Source organism: Mobula hypostoma, chromosome 22, assembly GCF_963921235.1.
Source record: "Mobula hypostoma chromosome 22, sMobHyp1.1, whole genome shotgun sequence".
Lineage (NCBI taxonomy): Eukaryota > Metazoa > Chordata > Chondrichthyes > Myliobatiformes > Myliobatidae > Mobula > Mobula hypostoma.
In genome coordinates this window covers 48,233,790-48,261,107 of record NC_086118.1, presented here as the reverse complement: position 1 = coordinate 48,261,107, position 27,318 = coordinate 48,233,790, and the positions used below count along the sequence as shown (strand labels likewise).

The following is a 27,318-nucleotide window of genomic DNA, read 5'->3' as shown; positions in this document are numbered from 1 at the left end:
AACACTGATGCAGACATGCTTTGTACATTTAGTCATAGTCATACTTTATTGATCCCGGGGGAAATTGGTTTTCGTTACAGTTGCACCATAAATAATAAATAGTAATAAGACCATAAATAGTTAAATAGTAATATGTAAATTATGCCAGGAAATAAGTCCAGGACCAGCCTATTGGCTCAGGGTGTCTGACCCTCCAAGGGAGGAGTTGTAAAGTTTGATGGCCACAGGCAGGAATGACTTCCTATGACGCTCTGTGTTGCATCTCGGTGGAATGAGTCTCTGGATGAATGTACTCCTGTGCCCAACCAGTACATTATGTAGTGGATGGGAGACATTGTCCAAGATGGCATGCAACTTGGACAGCATCCTCTTTTCAGACACCACCGTCAGAGAGTCCAGTTCCATCCCACAACATCACTGGCCTTACGAATTTAACAAGGTGCTTTATTAATGCAACAGAGTTAGTCAGTTTTTCAATGTTCGTCATCAGCTGGTTCATACTGTCCGTGAGCTCCCTATCGGTTGCCTCCATATGCTCCAGGATTTGTTTTTTTTAGTTTTAAGTCCTCCTGCGTGAGAGCCAAGAGCATTTCCTTTTAAGTTTTTCTACTCTGTAACTGGGCAAACGCGCACTAAGTGTACCGTTTCCTCTTCGCTTGCTTTCTGTGTGTCCTGCGCATGCCCAGTAGAGGGGATTCGCCCAAATATCCATGTTAGTGTGGACAGAGATATTTTGAAAAACGCTTAGTGTGTACGCCTGTCGTTTTTACTCGAAACTGGCGTTTTCAAAATTATCTGGCGTAGTGCGGACGTAGCCTGAGTCTAATCACTGGACAATTTACAATGACTAATTAACCTGCCAACCGGTAAGTCTTTGGACTGTGGGAGGAAACCGGAGCACCCGGAGGAAAACCATACGGTCACAGGGTGAACACACAAACTCCTTGCAGGCAGCTGTGGGAATTGAACCTGGGTCGCTGGTCCTGTAAAGCGGTGTGCTAACCGCTAGGTTACCGTGCCGCCCCTCGTACCTGCTTTGGCTATTGAACCTGCTTTGATGGCATTGATGTACACCTCAACTGTTCCATCCTACAGGTTGTTAAGAAAACAGGTGAACTATTAGCTCTGTCTCTGGTGGCAATGAATCTCCAATGTCTCTACCCCTATCACCCCTACCTACCCTTCAACTACTTATTAGGCCAGACTTAGAGTCATAGAGTTGTACAGCATGGACTCTGGCCCTTTGGCGCAACTCGTCCATGTTGATCAAGATGTCTAACTGAGCTAGTCCCATTTGACCCACATGCTGATAACCCTTTTTCATCAATGAACCTGTCCGATTGTTTTTGAAAAGTTGCAATTATATCTGCCTTTAATGCTTCCTCAGGCAGCTCATTCTACGTACCCACCACTCTTGCGTGGAAAAACTTGCCCTTCAAATCGCCTTTAAATCTTTCCGCTCTGACCTTAAACCTCTGCCCTGGTTTTTGAAAAAACAAGACTGTGACCAATTGTTGTGACGGGAACAAAGTCACCGGAGAGACACTGAAGCTGGTGGACATAGAAGTGCTAATTCATCAAAAACCGGCAGCAGGTATCATATTCAAGACACTCTTAGAAGAAGAGGCCTGCCTGACCCAATATTACATGACATTTTTATATGCTAAAAGTTCAAAGGTAGTAGCAGGACAATTCTATAGTTACAATGCATCTACAATGCTTCCTTTGAGTTGCGTATAATTTTCAAATACGGCCACCTTTGTACCCACGCATCAGTCACCCAAAATGAATGCCAATCTCCAGTGACTCTCAGCTGCATTTGTGCACAGGCAGACATGTGAGGTCCAGGTGGATTGACCCCAGTCTGCAACTCCAGGAAGCTCATTGTTCAGAGCTGCATCTTTACATTCCATCTGCAGTCCACTTTCAGATCTGAAAAATGGCTGCTGTTAAAATTAATATACTTATACTTATACTTTATACTTTATTGTCGCCAAACAATTGATACTAGAATGTACAATCATCACAGCGATATTTGATTCTGTGCTTCCTGCTCCCTGGATTACAAATCGATAGTAAATATTAAAAATTTAAATTATAAATCATAAATAGAAAATAGAAAAATGGAAAGTAAGGTAGTGCCAAAAAAAACCGAGAGGCCGGTCTGTATATTTGGAGGGTACGGCCCAGATCCGGGTCAGGATCCGTTCAGCAGTCTTATCACAGTTGGAAAGAAGCTGTTCCCAAATCTGGCCATACAAGTCTTCAAGCTCCTGAGCCTTCTCCCGGGGGGAAGAGGGACGAGAAGTGTGTTGGTTGGGTGGGTCGTGTCCTTGATTATCCTTGCAGCACTGCTCTGACAGCTTGCGGTGTAAAGTGAGTCCACGGACGGAAGATTGCTATATATTTGCTATATACCCTAGCTCCAGAATATGCCCTAACACCATATACACCTTTGACATACTGGTCATGAATTTATAAATCTCTAAGTTGTTTTATTACTGTAATATTTACTGAGGGACAGTGGAAAAACTTGTCTTGCAAATTGTTCATATGGAGACAGATCAATTTGTGACTTTAGTGCATTGAGGAATTACAAGGAAAAGCAGAATAAGGTGCCACAGTTACTGAGACAGTGCAGGCAGACAACACGAGGCACTGTCATAAAGAGGTGGATTGTGAGGTCAAGAGTCCATCCCATCTTACTGTAAACTGTTCAATGGTCTCAGAACGGCTCTGAGCCTTGGTTCATTGATTGTGCTGGCTGTTTTACTGAGCCGTACCTCAGGTCACACCTTTATGGTCACCAATCTCTTCCTTCCCCCCGTTTTCACTTCAGGGAAAACAGTCCCATCTTATCCTGTCTCTCCTTCTAACTCAAGCCCTCGAGTCCAGGTAAAATTGTTGTGAATCTTTTCTGCACCCTCTCTAGCTTAACCACATCCTCCCTGGAGAATGGCAATTAGACTACACACAATACTCCATGTGCAGTCTCAGAGATACCCTACTTGGTGCCCCAACTCTTGTACTGAGTACTCTGTAAGATTAAAGGCAAGCACGCCCTACGCCTTCTTCATCACTTTAGGGAGCTGTGTCCTTAAACCTTGCCATTCTTCGTTATGTATGCATGGAGCAGTAGGATTAAATGTTTTTACTGAGTCTAGTTAGTCACTCTGCACGCTGGACAACTTGCAGTGCTTGAGCAACAAACCAAGCCCGCCAAGATGAAAATACGCACACTGGAAAGCCCGTGCTCCGCCCATAGGAGGCCCGGTCGATTCACCATGCAAACAATTGGCTGTATGCGCAGTTGCCACATTCTCGCGATCGATCCAGTACGGCTCACGTGACTTTTGACCCTGTGTACAGGGCAGTTGGGCAGATATTATTTAAATGGGGAGAGAATTCAAAGTTCTGAGATGCAACGGGACTTGGGAGTCCTTGTGCAGGATACCCTTAAGGTGAACCTCCAGATTGAGTCGGTGGTGAAGAAGGCGAATGCAGTGTTGGCATTCATTTCTAGAGGAATAGAGTATAGGAGCAGGGATGTGATGTTGAGGCTCTATAAGGCGCTGGTGAGACCTCACTTGGAGTACTGTGGGCAGTTTTGGTCTCCTTATTTAAGAAAGGATGTGCTGATGTTGGAGAGGGTACAGAGAAGATTCACTAGAATGATTCCGGGAATTGGAGGGTTAACATATGAGGAATGTTTGTCCGCTCTTGGACTGTATTCCTTGGAGTTTAGAAGAATGAGTGGGGACCTCATAGAAACATTTCGAATGTTGAAAGGCATGGACAGAGTGGATGTGGAAAAGTTGTTTCCCATGATGGGGGAGTCTAGTATGAGAGGGCATGACTTAAGGATTGAAGGGCGCCCATTCAGAACAGAGATATGAAGAAATTTTTTTAGCCAGAGGGTGGTGAATCTATGGAATTTGTTGCCACAGGCGGCAGTGGAGGTCAAGTCATTGGGTGTATTTAAGGTATCTGAGTAGCCAGGGCATCAAAGGTTATGGTGAGAAGGCAGGGGAGTGGGATTAAATAGGAGAATGGATCAGCTCATGATAAAATGGCGGAGCAGACTCAATGGGCCGAATGGCTGACTTCTGCTCCTTTGTCCTCTGGTCTTATGGTTTTATAACCTCTGCAACGTTGCGCTTTCACTTGCCTCACAATTGGTGAATGGTAATCTGATGTATCTCTGACCCATGCCGGCTCTCCTAACACACTTTATCATTCCACATCTTTCTTCTGTCCCAAACTCTCCAGCCCTCCAGGCAAAATGACACAAGCCTGCCTGTAATTTGAGTTTCATCCTTTGTTTAACCAAGAGAGGTGTTTGCCAATTTCATTGGAATGTCACTCAGCTTGATTCAGCCCAGGTTGTGGTGGAGAAGGATTTTGCAGTGCCCTCGACCAACTGTGTCACTGTCTTTTGAAATCATCAGAGGCTTGTGCACGTCAGCACCCATGTATCTTTTCATCATGTCTTTCCATCCTATGATGAGGTTTTCTGCCCCATGTAAGTTGTTTTTAGAGATAGTATTGTAACAATGGTTTTGCTGTAAGAATTCTTCTTCTTCCAACATCAGTTTCTACCACCATTGGTAACTTGACCATATCCTTTGCTCCCTCCCGTCAATGTTGAGCAGTGCTTTATTCACTATCCATTAAAGATGGCGCTGGTAACTGGCAACTTCGCGTGTGCTCTCCCGAGCAAACTGCCCTCATTATACTGTTCTCATTTTCCTTCTTTGAACCTCTTACTGGTTAGTATTAACTTTAAAATCTCCCAGTCGTGGTTTTCCTGTTGGTTCTGAACTTCATACACTCTTCCCATCTCGATTTCTTTCTGCCTCACCACACTTCTTTATTTCCCTTTAATCCAACCCATTTCATTCTTGTTCTTCTGCTTTTTAGATTAGACTTGTTCGTGCAAAGTCATTTCCCCCCAAACCATTTCTATTCAGCGTACATCTTTCACAAGTTGTTCCTTTCTCACGAAGCCTTTCATGTCTGAGATCTGCTCTCCTGAAATCCAATGCGTCAGCTGTTCCAAACTTTCAATATTATCAACTTACAGCAGAGAAGAATGCTGGCTTTCCGGTTTTTGGGTTGCTAGTTTTGAGAGTTGAGTTTATGATTACTGACATATGTCATGGAATTTGTAGTTTTGTGGCAAGAGTACAGTGCAATACATCAAACATTACTTTTAGTTACAATTGTGGGAATGCTATATTGGCGCCAGAATGTGTGGCGACATTTACAGGTGTGTGTTGTTGGTTGTTGACTCAAACGATGTTTCGATGTATGTGTGATAAATAAACTTGAATCTTGAATAAGAAATGCATATTTTTTCAAAAAAAGTGTTAAAAGAGTAAAATAGTGAGGTAATGTTAATGGAAGAATAAAAATTGAGTTTAGTTCTTCTTTCCCTCTGCCGTCAGATTTCTGAATGGACATCAAACCCATGAACACTACTTCATTACTTTCTCATTCCCTTTTTTTTGCACTACTGATTTAACTAATTTATTCAGTTTTTTCCTTTTTTCTCTCTATTATGTATTGCATTGTACTACTGCTACAAAGTTAATACATTTCATGACATATGCCGGTGATATTAAAACTGATTCTGATCTCCTCCCTGATGGTTGTACTGAGAAGAGGGCATGTCCTGGATGGTGAATGATGATGTCACCTCTCTTGGGGCACTGCCATTTGGAGATGTCTTTGCTCTTCCTGGCCTAGTTTTCTTCACCCACTGGTTGATGCTGTGAATTAGTCTGGAGCTCTCTTTTGCAGTGTGCATCCTAAGCCACACCTCAACTGCCCTTTGTCCAGGCCTGGTTAATGCATGGGCTGAGACCGGTGCACGTTTGGACAAGCCCTGGTACTTGTTAGTGCAGCAACCTGGGTTTGATTCGGATCCCTGGTGCTGCCTGTGTGGAGTTTGCATGTTCTCCCTCTGACTGCTTTGGTTTTTGTTAGGGACTTCCGCTTCCTGCCCCTTCTCAAAGATATGTGGGTTGTTTGGCTCTTTGGGTGCTTAAAAAGGTGTGTGGTGTGTTGGCCTTCATATGTCAGGAGCCCTGAGGTAATGCTGCAGCTCTGTAAAACCCCGGTTAGACCACATCTGGAGTGTTGTGCTCAGTTCTGGTTGCCTCATTATAGGTAGGGCATGCAAGCCTTAGCGAGGGTGCGGGGAGACTTGCCAAGGTGCTGCCTGGATTAAAGAGCAGATCTGAGGTTAGGCTGAGCAAGCTAGGGCTTTTCTCTTGGAGTGAAGGAGGATGAGAGGCGTCTTGATAGTGGTGTACGAGATACATAGATGGTGGGCAGCCGGAGACATTTTCCCAGGGCAGAAAAGGCTAATACAAGGAGGTGTTCGACAGAAAGTACAGAGGGAAGGTTTTTTTTGACGCAGGGAGTGGTAGGTGCGTGGAATGTACTGCCTGGAGTGGTAATAGAGGTGCCTTAGAAAGGCACCATCCATCATTAAGGACCACCATTACCCAGAGGATACCTTCTTCTCATTGCAACCATCGGGAAGGAGACACCAAAGCCTGAAGGCACACTCTCAATGATTCAGGAACAGCTTCTTCCCCTCTGCCGTCCGATTTCTGAATGGACATTGAACTCATGACCACTACCACACTACTTTTTTTAATTTCTGGTTTTTTGCACTACTTTTTTTTAACTTAAATTTTTAATGGGTATATATAGTGTAATTTTTTTTCCTCTATATTTATTTATCTTGTATTTCATTGCACTGCTGCTGTGAATTTCATGACATATGCCAGTGATATTAAAGCTGATTCTGAAATACAGTAGGGACATCTAAGATCTCTTGGATAGGATGAAAGAAAAATGGAGGGCTATGTGGGAGGGAAGGGTCGGCTTGGTCTTGGAGGAGGTTAAAGGGTCAGCACAGTATCATGGACCGAAGGGCCTGTACTGTGCTATAATGTTCTATGTTCTAATGCAGCTGAGTGGTAGGAGAACTGGGAAAGGAGAGTTGGGGCCAAGCAGTTAATAAGTGCGTGAGAAACTAGGTTACAGATAAATGGGAGAATGTCATTGGAAGGCTAGCATTGGCTAAATGGGTTGAATGGCGTCTTTATTTGTCTATTAAAGGAACATGAGCTGAGCTCTCTGAGGACAGTGCTGTATGTTGTCTCTCGCTCTTCTGTCAAACAGATTGAGCGTCAACGTTCCCTGATAGAGGTATGCAAGATGGTAAGAGGTGTGGACAGAGTGGACAGCCAGAGACATTTTCTAGGGGTGCATATGGCTAATACGAGAGCACATAATTTTAAGGTTATTGGAGGAGAGTATAGTCAAAGATATCAGAGGTAGATTGTTTTTTGCACAGAGAGTATTGTGTGCATGGAGCATCTTGCCGGGGTGATGATAAAGGCAGATGCATTAGAACATAGAAGAGTACAGCACAGGAACAGGCAATTTGGCCCACAGTGTTGTGCCGAACCAGCTAATATGCAAATCAAATGCAACCAAACATTAACCCCTCCTGCCTGCACAACGTCCATATCCCTCCATTTATGTGCCTATCTAAACGCCTCTCATGTATTTGGCTCGGCCACCATACTAGCCAGTGCACTCCAGGCATCTTCGACTCTCTGAGTATAAAACTTGCCCCTCACATCCCCCTCTCACGTTCAATGCATGCCCCCTGGTATTAGACATTTCATCCCTGGGAAACAGATGCTCCCTGTCTACTCTATCTACCTCTAGCAGATTTCCCCTCAGCCTCCGGTGCTCCAGAGAAAACACCCCAAGCTTATCCAGCCTCTCATGATAGCGGATGCCCTCTAAACCAGGCAGCATCCTGGTAAACCTCTTCTGCACCCTCTCCATAGCCTCAACATCCTTCCTGTAGAAGGGTGACCAGAGCTGCATGCAATACTCGAGATGTGGCCTAACCAGAGTTTTATAAAGTTGCAACATAGCCTCTTGGCTCGACTAATAAAAGCAAGCATTCCATAAACCACCTTATCGACATGTTTAGCCACTACCAAGGAACTATGGGCTTCAATCCCAACATCTCTCTGCTCAGCACCACTGCTAGGGATCTTGAATTAGGGGCATTTATGAAACTTAAATGGGCACATGGATGATAAAAAAAAAAGGAAGGATGTGTGGGGGGGGGAAGGGTTAGATTGATCTTAGACTAAGTTAAAAGATTGGCACAACATTATGGGCTGAAAGGCCTTTACTGTACTGTATGTAGTGTGCTATGTTCTTATAACTGTCATTGACTAAGTTCAGAGCCTTTTGATGAGAAATGCTATTTTGTGAAATGTCTGAAGATCAGTGAAGTTCAAAGTAAATTTACTATAATGATATCTATATGTCACCATATACTAACCTGAGATTCATTTTCTTGGGGGCATTCACAGAACAAATAAATAAAATCGAATCAATGATAAACTACGCACAAAGACTGACAAGCAACCAAAGTGCAGAAGAAAATAAATACAAAGAAAATCTAATAGTAGTAAATAAATAGTATTGAGAACATGAGTTGCAAAGTCCTTGAAAGTGAGTCCACAGGTTGTGGAATCAGTTCAGCATTGAGGTCAGTGACGTTATCCACGCCAGTTCAGGAGCCTGATGGTTGAAGGGTTATAACTGTTCCTGATCCTGGTGGTGTGGGACCCAAGTCTCTTGTACCTGCTTCCCAATGGCTGCAGCGAGAAGAGAGTGTGGCGTGGGTGGCAGGCGTCCTTGATGACGGATGCTGATCTAGAGGTCATTATCTCGGAGTAATTACGATAGCAATCTAACCTGCTCTTCTTCCTCTTTCAGGTCTCTGGACTTTCCTGTGGTTTGTTGGCTTCTGTTTCCTCACCAATCAATGGGTGTCGGTTATTACCCTGCCCCCTATAGGGTCGGATAGTGCCCGGTCAGCCATTGCCTTCTCCTTCTTCTCCATCTTTAGCTGGGTAAGTAGAAAACGGCCAGCTGGTGGTGTAGTGGCATCAGCACTGGACTTCAAGGCAGACGGTCCGGAGTTCAAACCCAGCCGGGTCCCAACCTGGGCAGCAGCAGCATCTGTACGGAAGAAAGGCCTGGCAATCTGCTTCTGTGAAAACCCCATGGACCCTGTGGTCCATGGAGGTCACAAAGAGTCAGACTGAACAACAACGATAACAACAAAAGTAGAAACAGCTTCGGTAAAGCAACTTCTTAGATGCCAGCAGCTTTGAAGGCACCCTCTTCTCAGGGGAGAAGATGGTGCCTTCAATGAGAGGCCATGCCCTCTTCTCAATACTATCATTGAGCAGGAGGTACAGGAGGCTAGGGTCTCACTCCACCAGGTTCAGGAATACAACCGTCAAGCTTCTGAACTGGTGTAGATAACTGCACTCACTGCTACTCTGAACTGCCTCTACAATCTACAGACTCCCTTCCTGGGACTCTTTACAACTCGTGTTCTCAATATTTTTTTGGTTGCACGGTTTTATCTTTTTGTTTGCATATTGGTTGTTTGTCAGTCTTTATTTATATAAAATTTAACATAAATTCTATTGTATTCTTTATTTTCTTGTAAAAGCCAGAAAGAAAATGAATCTCAAAGCAGTATATGGTGACATATATGCACTTTGATAATAAATTTACTTTAATCTTGGAAATCAATTAAGTATTGAAATGCATAACTCTCTTCGTCACCCGCTATTCAGACCAAACTAAAACACATGTAGTTCCTTCTTCTCCAGCGGTTTACCTTTTCCACCTGTCACCTCACAGCTTCTCACTTCATCCTCCCCCTTCCCCCACACACCTACCTGGCTTCACATATCACCTTCCACCTTGTACTCAATTCCCCTTTCCCCCACCACCTTATTATAGCTTCTTCCCCCTCCCTTTCCGGTCCTGATGAAGGGTATTGGCCCGAAACGTTGACTGTTCATTTCCCTTCATAGATGCTGCCTGACCTGCTGAGTTCCTCCAGCATTTTTTTTGCGTGAGAGACTATGACCTAATCTCTTGTACTGAAGTGACTACGTCTGGGTAGTTACCATGCATCCCATTCCCTACTGCTGATGTTATCCTTAAATGCACACCTCTTAACTTTTAGTTTAGTTTCCAACAGCAGAGATGGTCAGAAAGTTAAGTCGACCTGTATCAGAGGTGCTGCTTATGCAGGGCCCTTAACATTGCCTTTGCTCCCGCCCATCCACCTCACGATCTCTTTGACCCCCTAACATCAGGCAGAAGGACTACTAGGATCGGAAGCAGCTTCTTCGCCCGGACTATGAGACTGCTGACCTCCCTGACTCTACCCGTATCTTATCAAGTACCAGCAGAGTAATACTGTTTACTTTCTAAGTTGTGTCGTAAATGCCAATCTATTGGAGCATATTTTATTATTTGTAAATTTATTTGTAGTAGTGTTACCTTATGGGTGTTGTACTGCGTTGTGCACCTTGGTCTGGAGGAACGTTTCGTGGTATACATGTAGGCATTTGAAATGACGGTAAGCTTGAACTAGAACTTAAGTTGTTGCCCACACTCAGAAGGGACTGACGCTTTCAGCAGATTTCGGCTGTTATCTCCAATAATATAATTCCAGCCTTATGATCAGCAATTAGAGTAATTGGAAGAGGGAAGACCTCACGAGTTCAAATTCTTTTTTTCGTAACGTGAAATCAGAATCAAATAAAGGGCAAATGGTCCACTTTGCATGTTTCAGGAGTTAACTGCAACTTTCAAAATACTCAAAAACAAAAAAACCCCACTTTCCTGCCACCAGAACGTACATTCAGTGGCCACTTTATTAGGCATACCTGGTTCATGCAAACACCTAATCAGCCAATCGTGTGCGGCAACTCAGTGCATTAAAGCATGCAGACATGGTCAAGAGATTCAGTTGTTGTTCAGACCAAACATCAGAATGGGGGAGAAATGTGATCCAAGTGACTTTTCCTGTGGAATAATTGTTGGTGCCAGATGGGGTGGTTTGAGTATCTCAGAAACTGCTGACTCCTGCGTTTTTTCGCACACGACGGTCTCTAGAGTAGGGGTTACCAACCTTTTTTAAGCTGTGGACCAATACCATTAATCCACTACTTACATTTAGAAAGCATTAATAGCCAACAGGTAAGACTGAAAAGCAGGAAAAAGACTACAGTCATGCTTAAAAAGAAACCCTGCCAACATTTAATAATGTATTACTATGATATGCTGGACTTGGCATTTTTGAGCTTAATTAATTTGGTATTTAAAGACTTGCTTCCTGAGCAAGAGAATCAGCCTCAACAGGTAACAGGAATGGGTTGAAGTACAGATGAGATGTGCAGTGCGAATCAACAGAACAGTGGTTATTAAGGAACATTGACGTACTACCTTTTAGTGAGAAAGTTAATTTAGTGTGACAAAGTCCATTTAGCCACTGCCATTTTAGTTCCATTTGGTTCTTGATCCAGTTGGAAGGTGATATTTGCATAGAGGTAGATGATGGATACTTTTTTGATCCCAAAGGAAATTGTCACAGTAGCATTACAAGTGCACAGATGTACAAATATTAGAAGAGAAGTAAGAAAGAATTTAAAAAAAATTTACCTCAGACAGTCTTACTGAAGGGGGTCATCACTTCCCTGAACATGGGTTGATTCATTATAGAGCCCTAATGGCCGAGGGTAAGAGTGACCTTGTATAACACTCTTTGGAGCAGTGCAGTTGTCTTCAGTGTGGGAACCATTTTCCACAAGTCATTTTGTGTCTGTATTCACTAAGATATACACCCAGTGGCCACTTTCCTTAGGTATAGCTGTGCACCTGCTTATTAATGCAAATATCTAATCAACCAATCATGGGACAGCAACTCAGTGTATAAAAGCATGCAGACATGGTCAAGAAGTTCAGTTGTTGTGCAGCTTAACATCGAATGGGAAAGAAATGTGATCTGAGTGACTTTGATTGAATGACTTTGGTGCCAGACAGGGTGGTTTGAGTTCTCAGAAAGTTCCCTTGGGATTTTCGCACGCAAGTGTCTAGGATTTACAGTGCAAAAAAAAACACCCAGAACACATCCAGTGAGCGTCAGTTCTGCGGGCAAAAACACCTTGTTGATGAGAGGGGTCCAAAGAGAATAGTCAGACTGATTCAAGCTGACAGGAAGGCGACGGTGACTCAAAGAGCCACATGTTACAACGGGTGTGCACAGGAGCACAACACATCGAACCTTGAGTGGCTAGGGTACAGTAGCAAAGACCACAAACATCACTCACTGGTCGACAATCATCCCCAGCATCAGAGACTGTTGTATGGCTGTACAGAAGCAAATAGTAGATTGCGAACAGCCAAAGATGGCGAGACCAGCTTCCAAGGGGAGGGATCATTTATAGGCCTTTGAGTACCAGTCAAATATTTTGGACCAAAATCCAGTCAGTAATAGGCAAAACTAAAAGGTGTGTGACAACATGGCCTCCGTCCCTTGGCATCTGTCACACATTGGCGAGACAGAAGGGTAAATCCTGTGCAATCTAAGTTTAGAGTAGTGGAGACGGTGGACAACTTTAAACTGGATCAGTTGGTTGTCTGCTGTTAACAGAGCAAGCCTGTATCATAGACAAACTCTTGTCCAAGGCAGCTTCAGATAATTCAATGCCCAACTCCTCTCTCTCTAGGCGTCTCTAATCTTCACAGTAATCTTCACTGGTCACTTTATTAAGTACTATAAATGCATACTTTGGTAATGCATTCTTGAATCGTCACTCTGGTGAGTGTCAGTTTCTAGATGTCATTTAAGTGGTAAAAAAAAAAGTTCTTAGGAAGCGCGTTGTAATCCCTTCATTTTAAAGGAGGAATTTCTTTAGCCAGAGGGTGGTGAATCTGTGGAATTCATTGCCACAGATGGCTGTGGAGGCCAAGTCACTGGGTATATTTAAAGTGGAGGTTGTAGATTAGTAAGGGTTTCAAATTTTACAGGAAGAAGGCAGGAGGATGGGGTTGAGAGTGGAGCTAATAAATCAGCCATCATAGAATGGTGGAGCAGACTCGATGGGCTCCTATGTCTTATCATCTTTTCAACTCCACTCTCACCTCGTATATATCAGCAGATGGAGCTAATAGTTTCCTTTTCCTGATGTGAAGTTGCACAAAAATAATTCATGATGTGAGGGTATGTCTGTGAATTCAGCTGCTTCCTGAGTTCACTGTTTTAATCAAGTCGAGTTTAATCAGGTTCAAGTTTAATAATCATTCAACCTTGAGTGAATATAGCAAAAAAAAGTAAACACGAGGAATTCTGCAGATGCTGGAAATTCAAGCAACACACATCAGATTTGCTGGTGAACGCAGCAGGCCAGGCAGCATCTCTAGGAAGAGGTACAGTCGACGTTTCGGGGGAGACGAAGGGCCTGACGAAGGGTCTCGGCCCAAAACGTCGACTGTACCTCTTCCTAGAGATGCTGCCTGGCCTGCTGCGTTCACCAGCAAATCAAAAAAAAAGTGTTTCTTTGGGCCAAGGTGCAAAATGTATTACCCACTGCACACAGCACAAATAATTACAATTTAAAAAAAATATGGTCACAAAGAAAAAAAAATATTGCCCAGGTCCCTGAGTGTTCAGCTTGTCCTTCCATGGAGCGAGTACTGGAGGATAGTGCTGGGAGGGGTCATTCCCCCCACTTCCAGGGATTCCAGCGTGCTCACAGAGGCCTCTTTCACACCACCTTGGGCGTCTCCTCTCCTGGATGACTGTAACAGGCCTGATGCTCATCACAACCAAGGCAACACAGCTCCCCCGCCATCAGTCTCACCACCGAGCTGGTAAACCGGACTTGCAGTGCTCTACGTTACCAATGCCCAAAGGGGTCTTGCGATCACAATATAGACATCCAAGACAATCACTCACAGGTTTTTTTTTTGAACTTGTGCCGTCTAACAGTACACAGCAGTTCCACGCAACAACACGGCAAGGGTACGCTCCATCACTATTGGGCAACTTGATGAGTGGTGCATTGATTGAGTGAGAAATCCATGTTGTATGCAATACTTTACCAATGCTCCTGTGATCCTGGGTCAATTTGAAAGTCTTTGCTAGGACAAGGACCACCAAAGTCTTGAAAAGTAAATGTCCATTTTCCTTAAGTATTGAGTCGCCAGGAATATGTTGGGCAATGTTACCGGATTGTACTGGAGGCACTGTCTGTCCCCTGCAAGCTGCTACTTTAAAAGTTATTTGCATCACATATACACAAGGTACGGACAGTAAATATTTACAAGGCAGTAAGTATTGTCAGTTTAAAATGTGGTTACCACCGTCTATAAAAGACCACCCTCCAAAGTCCCCCACTGTACCCATTGTGACCGCGTGCTCCCTCTCCAGGGACAGCTGGTGCACGAATGTATGCTCGGAAAAGGGGCAGGCAGTCGGCCCGGGCAGCGCCCGCCACTTTCCGCTGCCCAGTCCAGTGAACGGCCATCTTGGCCAGGCCCAGGAGCAAGCTCACCCCAGGAGGTCCACCTCACACGCCCCCCCCCGTCCCCTTCCGAACTGGGTGCCCGTGTATGCGAGGAGCGCGGGACTGAAGCGCAGGCAGAACCTCAGCAGCACCCCCTTCGGAAGCCCAAAGGGGGGGGGCTGCAGCCTCTCACGTTCTGGGTAAGCGTGGTGCACTGACTTCTCTGGCCCACAGAATGGACGGGTGGACGGGGTGTTGGTGAACTTGCTCAAAAACTTGTTGTACGGTACTGCCCGATGCAAGACCTTTCAACCCAGGTCTGCGACAGTGACCAGATCTGTCTGCTATTGAGTGTAAGGCAGCGGGGTGGGGACTGAGCACATGATTGATATCCTGTTAAACAAACAGAGTTGCTGTATGAAGACCAGGTGCAGTGAGAGGTTTTGTGTTAAAGATCTTAAAGATTGGCTTTATTTGTCACAAGTTTATGGATTTTAATGGTCTAAGAACCTGAATCCCTCCTTCCTGCACCAGGAGGTTCTGGTCCCCTAGAAAGATTGAAAGAGAACAAAGAAAATTAAAAATGCTTGCATATTGTAGAGACATTAGGCAGGAATTCACCTACATCAGGCCTCTTCAGCAACTTTTAATCTGATGTAATCACTTTCCTTGTCAAAAGTAATGACATGGAACAATTTGGATAGATAAAATTGTGTAGCAAGATTTTGTCATATGGTTACCAGGCACAACGAGACGCTGGATACACACACAGAAACCTTTTTGGATTTCAGTATGGTCTTTGTCCTTGAATAGATTTGTGCAAGATCAGACCTTCACACATTTAAGCTGTAAAATGGAGAATGGCAGATCTGGGCTGAATGGCCTTGCTCGTTTACAAAGATGTTGCTGGGACTTCAAGACATGAGCTATAGGGAAGAGTTGAGTAGGTTAGGAATCTGTTCCCTGGAGTGTAGGAGAATGGGGGGAGATTTGATAGAGATATACAGAATTATGAGGGGTACAAATAGGGTGAATGCAAGCAGGCTTTTTTTTCCACCGAAGTTGGGTGAGACTGGACCTAGAGGTCATGAGTTAAGAGTGAAAGGTGAATATTTAAGGTGAAACGGAGGGGGAGCTGCTTCACTCGGAGGGTGGTGTGAGCGTGAAGTGAGCCGCCAGTGGAAGCGGGTTCCATTTCAACATTTAAGACAAGTTTGTATGAGCACCTGGATGGGAGAGCTACCATCCGGGTGCAGGTCGATAGAAATAGTCAAAGTAATAGTTTGGCACAGACTAGATGGGCCAAAGGGCCTGCTTCTGTGCTATAGTTTTATATGACTCTGTGAAACATACAGTGAAATATGTCATTTGTGTCAACAGCCAACTCAGACTTAGGGTGTGCTGGGCACAGTCTGCAAGTTTCACCGTGCTTCTGGCACCAACAGAGCATCCCTGCAACTTGCTGACTCTAACACATTCGTCTTTTGAATTTGGGACGAAACTGGAGCACTTGGAGGAAACCGATGTAGTCACATGGAGAACGCACAAACTCCTTACAGGCGGCAGGGGAAATTGATCCCCGAGTTGGCGCTGTAAAGTGCGGTGTGATCCACTGTGCTATCGTTCTGCTACGGGCTATGCACGCTGCGCTGCCATTGAGTTCCCAGGAGACGGGCAGTGGTGGATGAGCTTCCAATTAGGCCTAATTGGACCCCGTGAGAGTTCTATGTGGATGGAGAAAACTCCCTGGTGTTTCCATTAAGGAAACACGAGAGAGAAGCCTTAGTAAAGAATTGGGCATGTGGGACTGAGGTGAGGAAAAATATCTTTGCAGAGAATGGTTGAGTCTTTGGAATGTTTTTACTCCAGCAGCTGTTGAGGCTTGTGTATTCAGTTCCATTAGAAAAGAGATTGACCTGGATATTAAGGGAATTGAGGGATATGGAGCTCTTTCAGTGACCACTCTGCATCTAATCAGAGCTTTATTTGTTTGTATTGTACACCTTTTTTATGATTGCAAGTCACTGCTAGATCCTAAAAACATCAACTACTTCAGATAGATGAAGTGTAAAAGAGAGGCGAGAGTGACATCGGACCGCCGGAAAACGATGCTGGAGAGTTGGTAATGGATAACAAAATGGCGGATGAACTGAATAAGTATTTTGCATTACTCTTCACTGTGGAAGACACTAGCAGTATGGTGGAAGTTCCAGGTGTCTGGGGCACGAAGTGTGTGAAGTTAGCATAACTAGAGAGAAGGTTCTTGGGGAAACTGAAAGGTCTGAAAGTAGATAAGTCACCTGGACCAGATGGTGTACTTGCTAGAGTTCTGAGAGAGATGGCTGAAGAGATCGTGGAGGCATTAGTAATGATCTTTCAAGAATCACAAAATTCAGGAATGGTTCCTAAAGGCTGAAGAGTTGCAAATGTCACTCCATTCTCCAAGAAGGAAGAGAGGCAGAAGAAAGGAAACTATAGACCAGTTACAGAAGGACTTGGATTAGGAGAATGGGCAAAGAAATGGCAGATGGAATATAGTGTTGGGAAGTGTATGGTCATGCACTTTGGTAGAAGAAATGAAAGTGTTAACTATTTTCAAAATGGAGAGAAAATATGATAAAAAAACTGAGGTGCAAAGGAACTTGGGAGTCCTTGTGGACGATTCCCTAAAGGTTATTTTGCAGGTTGAGTTCATGGTGAGGAAGGCAAGTGCAAAGTTAGCACTCATTTCAAGAGGATTAAAATTATAAAAGCAGTGATATAATGTTGAAACTTTTTAAAGCACTGGCGAGGCCTCACTTGGAGCAGTGTGAGCAGATTCAGGCCTGCTTTCTTAAAAAGGATGTGCTGAAACTGGAGAGAATTCAAAGGAGCTTCACGAAAATGAATTCAGGATTGAATGGCTTGTCATATGAAGAGTGTTTGATGGCTCTGGGCCTGTATTCACTAGAATTCAAAAGAATGAAGGGTGACCTCATTGAACCCTATCAAATGGTGAAAGGCCTTGATCAAGTGGATGTGAAGAGGATGATTCCTGTGGTGGGAGAGTCGAAGTCCAGAGGACACAGCCTCAGAATAGACGGGCGCCCATTTAGAATGGAGACGAGGAGGAATTTCTTTAGCCAGAGAGTGGCGAATCTGTGGAATTCTTTCCCACAGGCAGTTTTGGGGGCCAAGTCTTTATGTATATTTAAGGCAGGGGTTGATAGATTCTGGATTGATCAGCGTGAAGGGATATGGGGAAAAGGCAGGAGATTGGGGCTGAGAAGAAAAATCAGCTTTGCCATGATGAAATGGTGGAGCAGACTCGATGGGCCAAATGGCCTAACTGCTCCTATATCTTATGGTTTTATGATCTTTTGGACTATCCCATCAGCGAGTTGCTCAATGATGTCGGAGCTGGGCTTATTGCATGCTTTTGTGTTTTCGCCTGGACTTATGAACAGTTGGATGGTGCCCGGTCCAAAAAAGGGTGCGAATGATTGTCTTGGAGTTTATATTGTGAATGCAAGACCCTGTTGGACACTGGTAATGTGGAACAGTGCAAGTCCAGTTCACTGGCTCAGTGGTGAGACCGATGGCGGCGGAGCTGCGTTGCCTCGATTGTGCTGCAGACTAGGCTAGGCCGCGGGGTCACCTGTTGGAGTCACGTATGGGAGGAGATGCTGAGCCGGTGAGGGAGAGGCCTCTGAAATCTGAACCGAGGGGGCAGGCCCTCCTGTTGGTGCTGTACTTCGGTGTGCACTCAGTAAAAGAACAAACTGGATGCTCAGGAACTTGAGCTATTTTTTTTTCTTCATGACGTGTTTTTTTTTCTGAAATCACAGCCACCTTATGTACTATGTGCAGTGTGTTGTGTGCTGTTGGTAATATGCTTTGCACCTTGGCTCCGGAGGAACTTAGTTTCGTTTGGCTGTATTTCGGTATGGTTAAAGATCAGCCATGATCTGGAAGGAACTGTGGAGGTGGCAAAGAGCCAAATGGACACCACCTACAACTCTTTCTTTCCTAAGCTCCACCATGCCACCTTCTTTTTTGGTCTGATACCGCAGAGCATTTTGGGCACGCTGTTGAACTTAACACGTTCAAAGCTTGTGTACAGCTGACCCTTGCGTTACGGGGATATGAAGGTGGGTGGGGGCGCAGGGTGGGACATCACTTTCCTAGAAGCTGATCCATATTGTCACTTTCTGTAATGCAAATCTGCATTACCTGCATGTGCATTAAGAAATATGAATTTGAAAACAAAAATCAGTTTTGTTTTTATTTGTATTTACTTTTATTCATGCAAGTTCAGTGAAGACAATTTGTATTCTATAATTCAAGTATTGTGGATTGTGTGAGGGCATATTTCTGTTACCCAAATGGCTTTAACACTGGGGTTGGGGGAGCATTTGTGGTGCATAAAAAGAAGTCCAAAACTCAAGATATTATATGTTAAGCAAAAGGGTGAATGGTACTGCACAGAATCCTTGCAAAACCAGAAGTTTTTGTACTTATCAGGGGGCATAATTTTTAAGGTGTTTGGGAAAGTACAGCGGATTGTCAGAGGTAAGTTCTTTACACAGAGTGGTGAGTGCATAGATCACTTTGGTAATGGTAGAGGCAGATACATTAGGGGCATTTGAGAAACTTAGATGGGCACATAGATGATAGAAAAATGGAGGGCTATATTAGGGGGAAGGGTTAGATTGATTAAAGTTAGAGTAGGTTAAAAAGTTGGCACAACATTGTGGGCCGAAGGACCTATACTGTGTTGTACATTTCTATGTTCTAACAGAACTGAAGCCCAGCTCTTGCGCTGAGAGGATTTTTGTGGGACAGGGATGTTCCATCGGACTGAAAACTCCCAATCTTAACTCTTGCCGTTTTCTTCTGTCTAGGCCTTTCTGACTATTTCTGCCTACCAGAGGTTTCAGATGGGCGTGACCGACTTCTCTGACCGATACACAGATCCATCGAGTGACTACCCGCCGTACCCCAACGTTGCAGAGAACTACCAGCAGCCTCCGTTTGGTAATGCACCCCAGCCGGGCACCAATGAGTACCGCCCACCCACGTACTAAGCCCGCTGGGCACCCTCCTGAGAGCTCCACCTGAGTGTGAGGCCAAAACTGGACTGTGCATTGACGAATAGGAAAAGCCACTGTTGCCACAAACCAAGCTTTCTACCAATTTAAGGATTTGGCCTTCTATTTTTTTTCTTCTGTACCCTTTTTCCCCCTCCCAGTCTTGTCATTGCTTCCCCTGACTTTATTTTATCTTCCTGTCCCCTCCCCCTGGCAGGGTGGCAGGTGTTCTGCTGAACATGCCCTGACGACACTGGTGGGTCTGAAAGGGAGCCTACTGGGTCAACACTCCCGTTCTGTTGCGAGGAGGAAGTCGAGGCTTGTGAAAGGGGGAGGGCATGGGCTGGAGCCCATAATCCCTTCCTTTTGCAAGGTTTCTTCTATAAAAGTTCTTTGTTCTTCCAAAGGCACAACCTTTTCCAAGCTAGAGATTTGTCATCAAATTACGGCCCACTCAGCGGATCAGTAAATCTCATTCAGCAATGAATGGTTGGTGTTGACTACCGCTTGGGCGTTGGTAGGAAATGGTTTCAATCTGGGTTAATATGATCTAGTACCAATCTTCACGATTAACATAGTGCGAAGGTAAGACCCACCTTTGAACTTGTGGCTTCTTAGCCATTCTTTGTCTCGAATGAGTTTCTGTGTGCTAACGGACTCCCACTCTTGATTTGTGTTTCTAATTTGGACATGTCAGGGATGTTGATATCCAGCTCCATAAAAGCTGCTGTTCCCACTTGAGTTGCAGGCCACTATTAGTAACCGTTGTCCAGGAAGACGAGCGTAGTCCCAATGCCATTGGAGGTTATCAAGTGCAGTTGGTGGGTGCTTTTCCTTTTGACATCATTGTGTGCCAAGCGCACTTGCCCCCCATTGTTAGAACCCAACCTATCAGCATTGAGCCTCCAGAAATGTTAATGTGCACAGACAGTCCCCACTGTTGTGAGAAAGGTTTTTTGAGCCAGGTTTGGTGCATCAGGTCAGCATGCACAGTGTTTGTCTGAGCAGTGCTCAACGTGAAAGGGATGGACTTCGTATCGTAGGCTTGGCCCCTTGAGCTTCGAGTCAGCATCTCCCCACACTAACTGTGTGAACGCCACTCGGCACAGAACCTAGTGCTGTAGACCGTAGTTTAGGCTCGCAGCTGTTGTTGGTAGAAGGTGCTTCTAATCTGGTTTAATGTGACCGCCATCATAGAAGAAGAACATAGAACATCCCACATGGATGTTTGTTTTATCTTCACCACAATTCCCTCGGTTTTACAGATAAAGGCTTAATGATAAAGACAAGGGTGATAATGTAGAAGTGACTGGCGAACCATTACCTAGGGTATGTGAAACAGTATCTGCAGTTAAGAGGGATAATGTTGGTAGGGGTGAGTTGGTGGTGTGTTTCTATGTACAGTGGAGAGATAGGGACCTTAATAATCATTCAATGATGCTAATTAGTCAAAACAAAAATAAGTTCTACATTTTTAACATTATTGGGGTTTGCATTTACAATAATTGAATAACCTGACACAGGGACCTGTTTCTGAAAAGTGTATTCATCTAATGCTCTAAAGCCTTTCGACACCAAAACCCTGATCACTTAATATGCTCTGCATCTCAAACCTTAATCGTCTCATTTTCTTTGGTGCCCTAAACCCTAACCCCTTGCTCTGGGTCCGACTTTTATATAATGTCATGCTTGGGAGTTTTAAAATTCATCTCTTTAGCTCCTTTTGGTCTCTAATGTGGTTTCTATGGTGGGTATGTTTTCTTCTAAAATGAGTTCATAATCTCTTTATTATGGGGGTGGTAGAAATTGGAGAGGTCTATATCTTCCCCAGTCCCCCGACACTTCCTTGCATGGCAGGCATAATTAATCATAATGTTACAGCCAAATTCAGATCACTTCTTCCTGATCTGACTTGGTTTGTGCTTATCCTACGCAGACTCCAGACCTAGGTTCTGATTATTTCACTGTTTTTTGCAGTCAGGAATTGAAAAGATAGAACTTATTGTCCAGCTTGTGTCCCATTATAGCTTAATAGAAATTGCTGAGATGGGGTAAAGCAAACTTTATGAAGTCTGTCCTTGTTCTCCCAAACTTGGGCGTGGGAGAAATTACAGGCATGTGCCTCTGTTCAGGGATTGCATAACCTCATACACTTTCAACTTGTGAAGACGAAATTCAAAAATACTGCAACCCCAAGTTGACAAGATAAAGTCAAGAAACATTGGGCCAAATACACATGTTGGAAGTTGAGATTTGTGTCTGTTTCTGAAGTCTCTGCCCCATAGAACTAGACATAACCATGAGGAAAAATCCTTAGGAAATTGTTTCAATTTCATTATTCAGTGCTGTCACTAATTTACTTATGAATTGTGTCCTTGATAAAAGGAATCCTAACTGAGAGAACAATTGATAAACACCAAACATTACATTTTGCAGATTGTTGGATTCCATTGTTGTAGATCCTTGGGAATTGAACTACGTGTGGCTCTTGTGTGTTGCTCTTCCCTTGACAATGTGTTTTGGCAGTTTTGAGCAGTTGAACCTCCACTGGTTGTGGTTTGGATTGTCACGTGCTGTAACCAGTTGCATTCTCGGTAAGAGGAAGCTTATCAAACTGTCCTGGAAGTGAAGTCTAGGGTGTGAATCTTTCACTGCTCAACTTATTTATTTTTAAGAAATGCTTAGATAAGGTGCTTATTTTAATTAACCTGGCAATGGGGATTGTAAATACTGAGTGCATATTTACAGTGCCTCTGTAGATTTTCAAGAGCATTGGTGCACTTTGAGTCACCTGAACAGTGTTGGATATTGGAGCACAGGGATTTCTGGGTTTGCAGGTGTACATGGCATGGATCCCAACCTGAGCAAGCACTGTGTACATAGTTCCATTTAACACAAAACAGGGGAAATGGGGCAATGTTATGGTTGGGTTAAGAACCAGCAAAGAGGCTAGAGGTTGTGCATAATGAGGGATCTAGTTGATTAACTCCTGGTTTCATGGCATACAAGGAGCCATGGTTTTGTGTTCTAAAGGCCTACAGATTTTTATGAGAAGTTCATAACCTCTCTTAATTATGGGGTTGGGGAGATGTTCCATGCTCCAGCTTTTGTCAATATTCCCCTTCCTCCAATGACTTAAATATTGCTGATGTTTCAGCCAATCTTCACCTCTCAATCAGTAACACATACTGATCTCTCTACAGTTACATAGCTCACTGTGGAAGCTTGCTGTGCATTGATATCCTGCATCACAACTATGAATATGTTTTAAACTGAACTTCATTGTCTGCAAGACATTTTTTGAGATAAGGCCAGGGAGGAGCCAGTTAATTGATTTTTGTTTTGACCCGATACCCAGTGCAGAAGAGATTAGCTTATGGGAGATCAATATTGCTGGAGGTTGCAGACGCTCCTGTATTTGAGCATCAGAGTTCAGAAGAGCTGGTTGTGAAACCTGTCAGCTGATTTTGGTGTCACAATCTTGTTCTTCATTTGCATCAGGAACAAAAGCTTGCTTGTTCACATAGATCAGGCCAACTGTTCACCTCCCTATCCCTGCCCCACCCACTACGGCGGCACACACTTAATAGCGTCGATATCAAATTGCTTTTGTTTGCTGGCTGGCCAGGACCATGTGGATTGATTAAATGAAATATCAAACTAATAATAACTCTGTAAATAGAAACTTCTTTCAGAATTTTCATGTTATTCTGCATAAAAGCATGTGGTGCCAGAATCAAAGATAGACGACTAACTGAAGAAAGCCTTAACTTGCCAACTTTTGTGTTCCGGCAACTCTTGCAATTCCAGTTTTGACTTGTGTATAGTTTTCAAGTCCGGGGTGTTTCTGTGGGAAGTGACGTCAGTACGACAGCTGACCAACCACGGTGGATTTTGTGTTTTTTGGGAGGGAAGATAGCCAAAGTATTGCGCTCTGCAAAGCAGTGGAGAGCTGGAAGAGGCTAATTAGTTCTTCTAGGCACCAAGATGATCAGTTGCACAATTTGTGTGACCTGGTATCGGGGGAGGGTGATTATTTCATTGTTTGAATTTTTTGTACCTCTTTATATTTGCGATTGCATCGATAACCAAAATCACTTTTATAAAAGGATTCTTTTGTATTCTTTGTGCTACTGAAACAGGGCTTTAAACGATGGAGTAATATTACTTAGCTTTTGGTTAACTGTGGCAGTGGCTGATTGAATGTTTTAAAAAAAAACAAAATCAAACTGACCATGCGCGAGGGGAAGTGTTGTCTGATGAGCTCCAAATTTTAAGTTGAAAAGATACCAGTCTGGAGCTGGTCTGTCACCCAGTCGAGGGGATATGAGGCTGAGCTTCTCTGCTGTCTTCAGGCTGAATCCCTGCCGGAGCTGAACAGGATCGTGTGTGATGGGATGGAATGGATCCGAGGATTAATCATGTGTACCCCTACTGGTCTATAATGCCAAATGGTATTTCTGAAGCGAAAGACTATTCTGTCACTATTTGTGTGTGTGTGTGTGCCATATATGGATTTCATATCTAACACGGCAAAAAGAATGGTTTGTGCCTGTAAGTATTTATATGCATCAGTGCAAACAAAGTCAACTATTATTTAAATTAATATGTTCCTCGGTTATTTCTCGCACTCAAAACAGGATCCAAAGTGCTATGGCCAGAGGTGACCTCCAGTAGTCCAGTTTAAGCTAACGCTGAGTATTTGCACTGCACTCTGTCTTGGTCATCGCTCAGCGTACTTAATTTGCAAAGTAGTGGAAGTCAGCTTCATTCTGGTTCTGGGCAAACCTTTCTGTGAGGCTTGCAGTAAACGACCTCTGGTTTTCCTTTCAGGGTTAGACTTGACTTCCCACCTCCTAAAGACTTTCCAGCGATCTAGTTACTACTAGCTGGAAGGTGCAATTATGTGGGCTATTGACTATACTCAGTGGTACAATGAGCCAGACACCAACTAGTGCCTTTAGGATAAAGCAAAATAAAATTTATTTTAATTCACTTTATGATAGAGCATTACATTTTAATGACCTTGTTGCCAAAGTAACATGGACAAAGGAGTGATGTTTAATAGTTTTATTTTAAATATGTATGTCTAAGTCACATGGGCTACATTTAAACTATCAGTGTCTGTACCAAAGATTTAAATTACTAAAGAATATTGGATAAACTGGCATGGGTTTCTTCATAATACCTTGTGGCACTTGTTTACCTTTATATTGCCTGTTCATTGTTAACTAATTGTATTAGGGCTCACGTAGTAGTGCATTTTCCTCCTATCCCTTGTGTTCAGTGAGTAATCTAAATAAAGCACACAAAATGGTCACTGTTCAACAATAATTCAACCTGCTGTACCAATAAACTTTTTTTGAAAGTGATGTCTGGTGTTACTGACTTCTATATTCCAGCGGTTGAGTATAATGCTGATTGAAAGCTGTTCCAATTGGCCAGTTTCCTGGAAATAGTTAAAAATGTTCTTTTTTTTAAAAAAAGACCAACTACTGTTTGAGTGTCAACTTGTGCATTTAAATGAAACACAAAACAGATTAGAATTCTAAAAATATTATAGTACTATAAAATTTTAATTCCTAATAGTTGGGATTTATCTACCATAGCTATGCTTTTGATTGACTGTGAATGTATCAGTGCAGAGACTGCCTTCATGTGTTTGATGACTGCATCCTCCAAATTTTCATTTTCATTGTAACATTCAAGGTGATTGTTGAAACCTTCAAATTCTTTGTAGTTCCTAACTTGTTGAAGTAGTGAAATATTTTCATTTTCACGCTTGGAGATGCTAGACATGGCCAAACCTGAGTGCTTAAAATTACAGTGAGCAAAACAGTTTTAAATTGTTTTGCTAATTAGCAGTTACAAAAATTGCTGCTTTTTGAACTAAGCACACGCGATGTCCCGATTTAAACTTTAAGCAATGTAGTGTTTAGTGGCCATATAATTGCACGCAACAAATGTTATTTAGGAACTTTGGCAAGTCTTCTGGCCCAATTAAGCATCATAATGGCCCAAATAAACAAAGGCAATCCTGGCTATTTTTTCCATTTTTTTAATCTTTAAAACAATGTCCTAAATAATAGGCTGGCCAGATTAACTGATGGCCCAATTAACCAGAATGCATGGCACAGTACTGTAGTTGGCAACATGGAGTAGAGAGTGAGTTTGTAAATCTAGTGAGAGCGAATGATGTTGCGAGTATCGAGGGTAGAGTACTGCGGGAGGGATGTTGGACAGGTGCAGACACACTCAGTTGAGACACCTAACAAGGTCATTTGATTCTAAACAGTTGGTTTATTGATCATTACAGAAAGTCACTCTGGTGCTCCCCTTTTCCCAACCATGATTTCTCCTCTCCCTGCCCCCCTTCCCACTCTTAATACACAATAGAGACCCATATCAGAATCGGGTTCATCATTCATGTCATGAAATTTTGTTTTTTGCAACAGTATACTGCAATAATAAACTTTAGAGTACTGTGCAAAAGTCTAAGGCTCCCTAGCTATATACATATAAAACTCTATAATATATGCCTAAGACTTCTGCATAGCACTGTATTTGCAACAGTACTAAGGATAAGAGGAAGACTTTTTGCAGACTAATATTCTCAGCAGCATTAAGACTTCTATCACCTGCACATCTGTAGGCGGCTAACCCATATGGGGTTCTGAGTTGGATGATCAGCCTGATCATAGGCGGTGCAGGCTCAAAGGGCCAAAATGGCCTACTCCTGCACCTATTTTCTATGCCAATGTTATATCTGGACTTAGCAACAAGCTGATGTTGAACAGCAGAGGAACTGGTACCTTGTTTGTTATATTTAGACATCTCTAGTCCTGGATATTATGCAACATGGTCCATCACTTTATCTCCAAAAACTGAAACAGTAATCTAGCAATAGCCCTATTTTATCATATTTGCTGACATCAGTTCCACAATATCTGCACCCCCCCCCCACAGCCATAAAGGTACCACAGTAGTGTAGCGGTTAATATGGTGCCATTACAGCCGAATTCTGGTGCCACTTTGCAAGGAGTCTTCCCATGGAATGCAGGGGTTTCCTCCAGGTCCTCCAATTTCCTCCCACAGTCCAAAGACTGGGTAGGTTAATTGGTCATTGTAAATAGTCCTGTGATCAGGTCCGGATTAATCAGGGTTGGTGGTTGTGTGGCTTTAAGGGCAGGAAGGACCTACTACATGTTGCACCATTAAATAAAAAAACACACCTCATCTCCAAACCTGTAATATGTCTCGCACCTTTACCCTTTGTAACCAAAGCTCTTAGTATTTAAAATTGGTCAGTAAAAGATCAAAACTGTATACATTGGAAATCTGCAACAAAATACTCAATTTTCAGGTTAATATCCTTTGTTAAAATGATTTTAGAAATGGTTATGACTGAGGTTCCCAGACCCAAAACATTAACTATTATTTTTACAGATGCTGAACAGCCTACTGAGTGAACCCAGAACTTGTTTCAGAACTAATCAAAATATTTCTCCCTTTTGACCAAACTGTCAGTTATTGTTTAACAAAGATTTCCTCCTCTACATTCCTGACAAACACAATGCAATTATTTCATTAATAAGGATGTAATGCTGTGACTTTATAAGGTATTGGTTAGGCCACACTTGGGAGTATTGTGAACAGTTGTGGACCCCCTTATTAAAGGAAGCATGTGCTGGTAATGGAAAGGGTCTAGAGGAGGTTCATGAGAATGATTCTGGGAATGAAATGGTTAATGTACAAGTTGCATTTGATGGCTTTAGCCTGTAGATGCTGATGTTTACAAGAATGGGGGGGGGGTGTCTTAT

At 43.3% G+C, this 27,318-nt stretch overlaps 1 protein-coding gene across 1 annotated transcript in view; it reads left to right on the top strand.

Annotated features, from left to right (window-relative positions):
* The window catches only part of syngr2b (synaptogyrin 2b), a 63,496-nt gene extending 39,774 nt beyond the window's left edge, over nucleotides 1-23,722 (top strand). The window contains exons 3-4 of the mRNA XM_063030514.1: nucleotides 8,827-8,963; nucleotides 19,313-23,722. Coding sequence (XP_062886584.1) covers nucleotides 8,827-8,963; nucleotides 19,313-19,495 — 320 coding nt within the window. The 3' untranslated portion in view covers nucleotides 19,496-23,722. The remainder of the gene's footprint in view (nucleotides 1-8,826; nucleotides 8,964-19,312) is intronic.
* The last annotated feature ends 3,596 nt before the right edge of the window (nucleotides 23,723-27,318 follow it).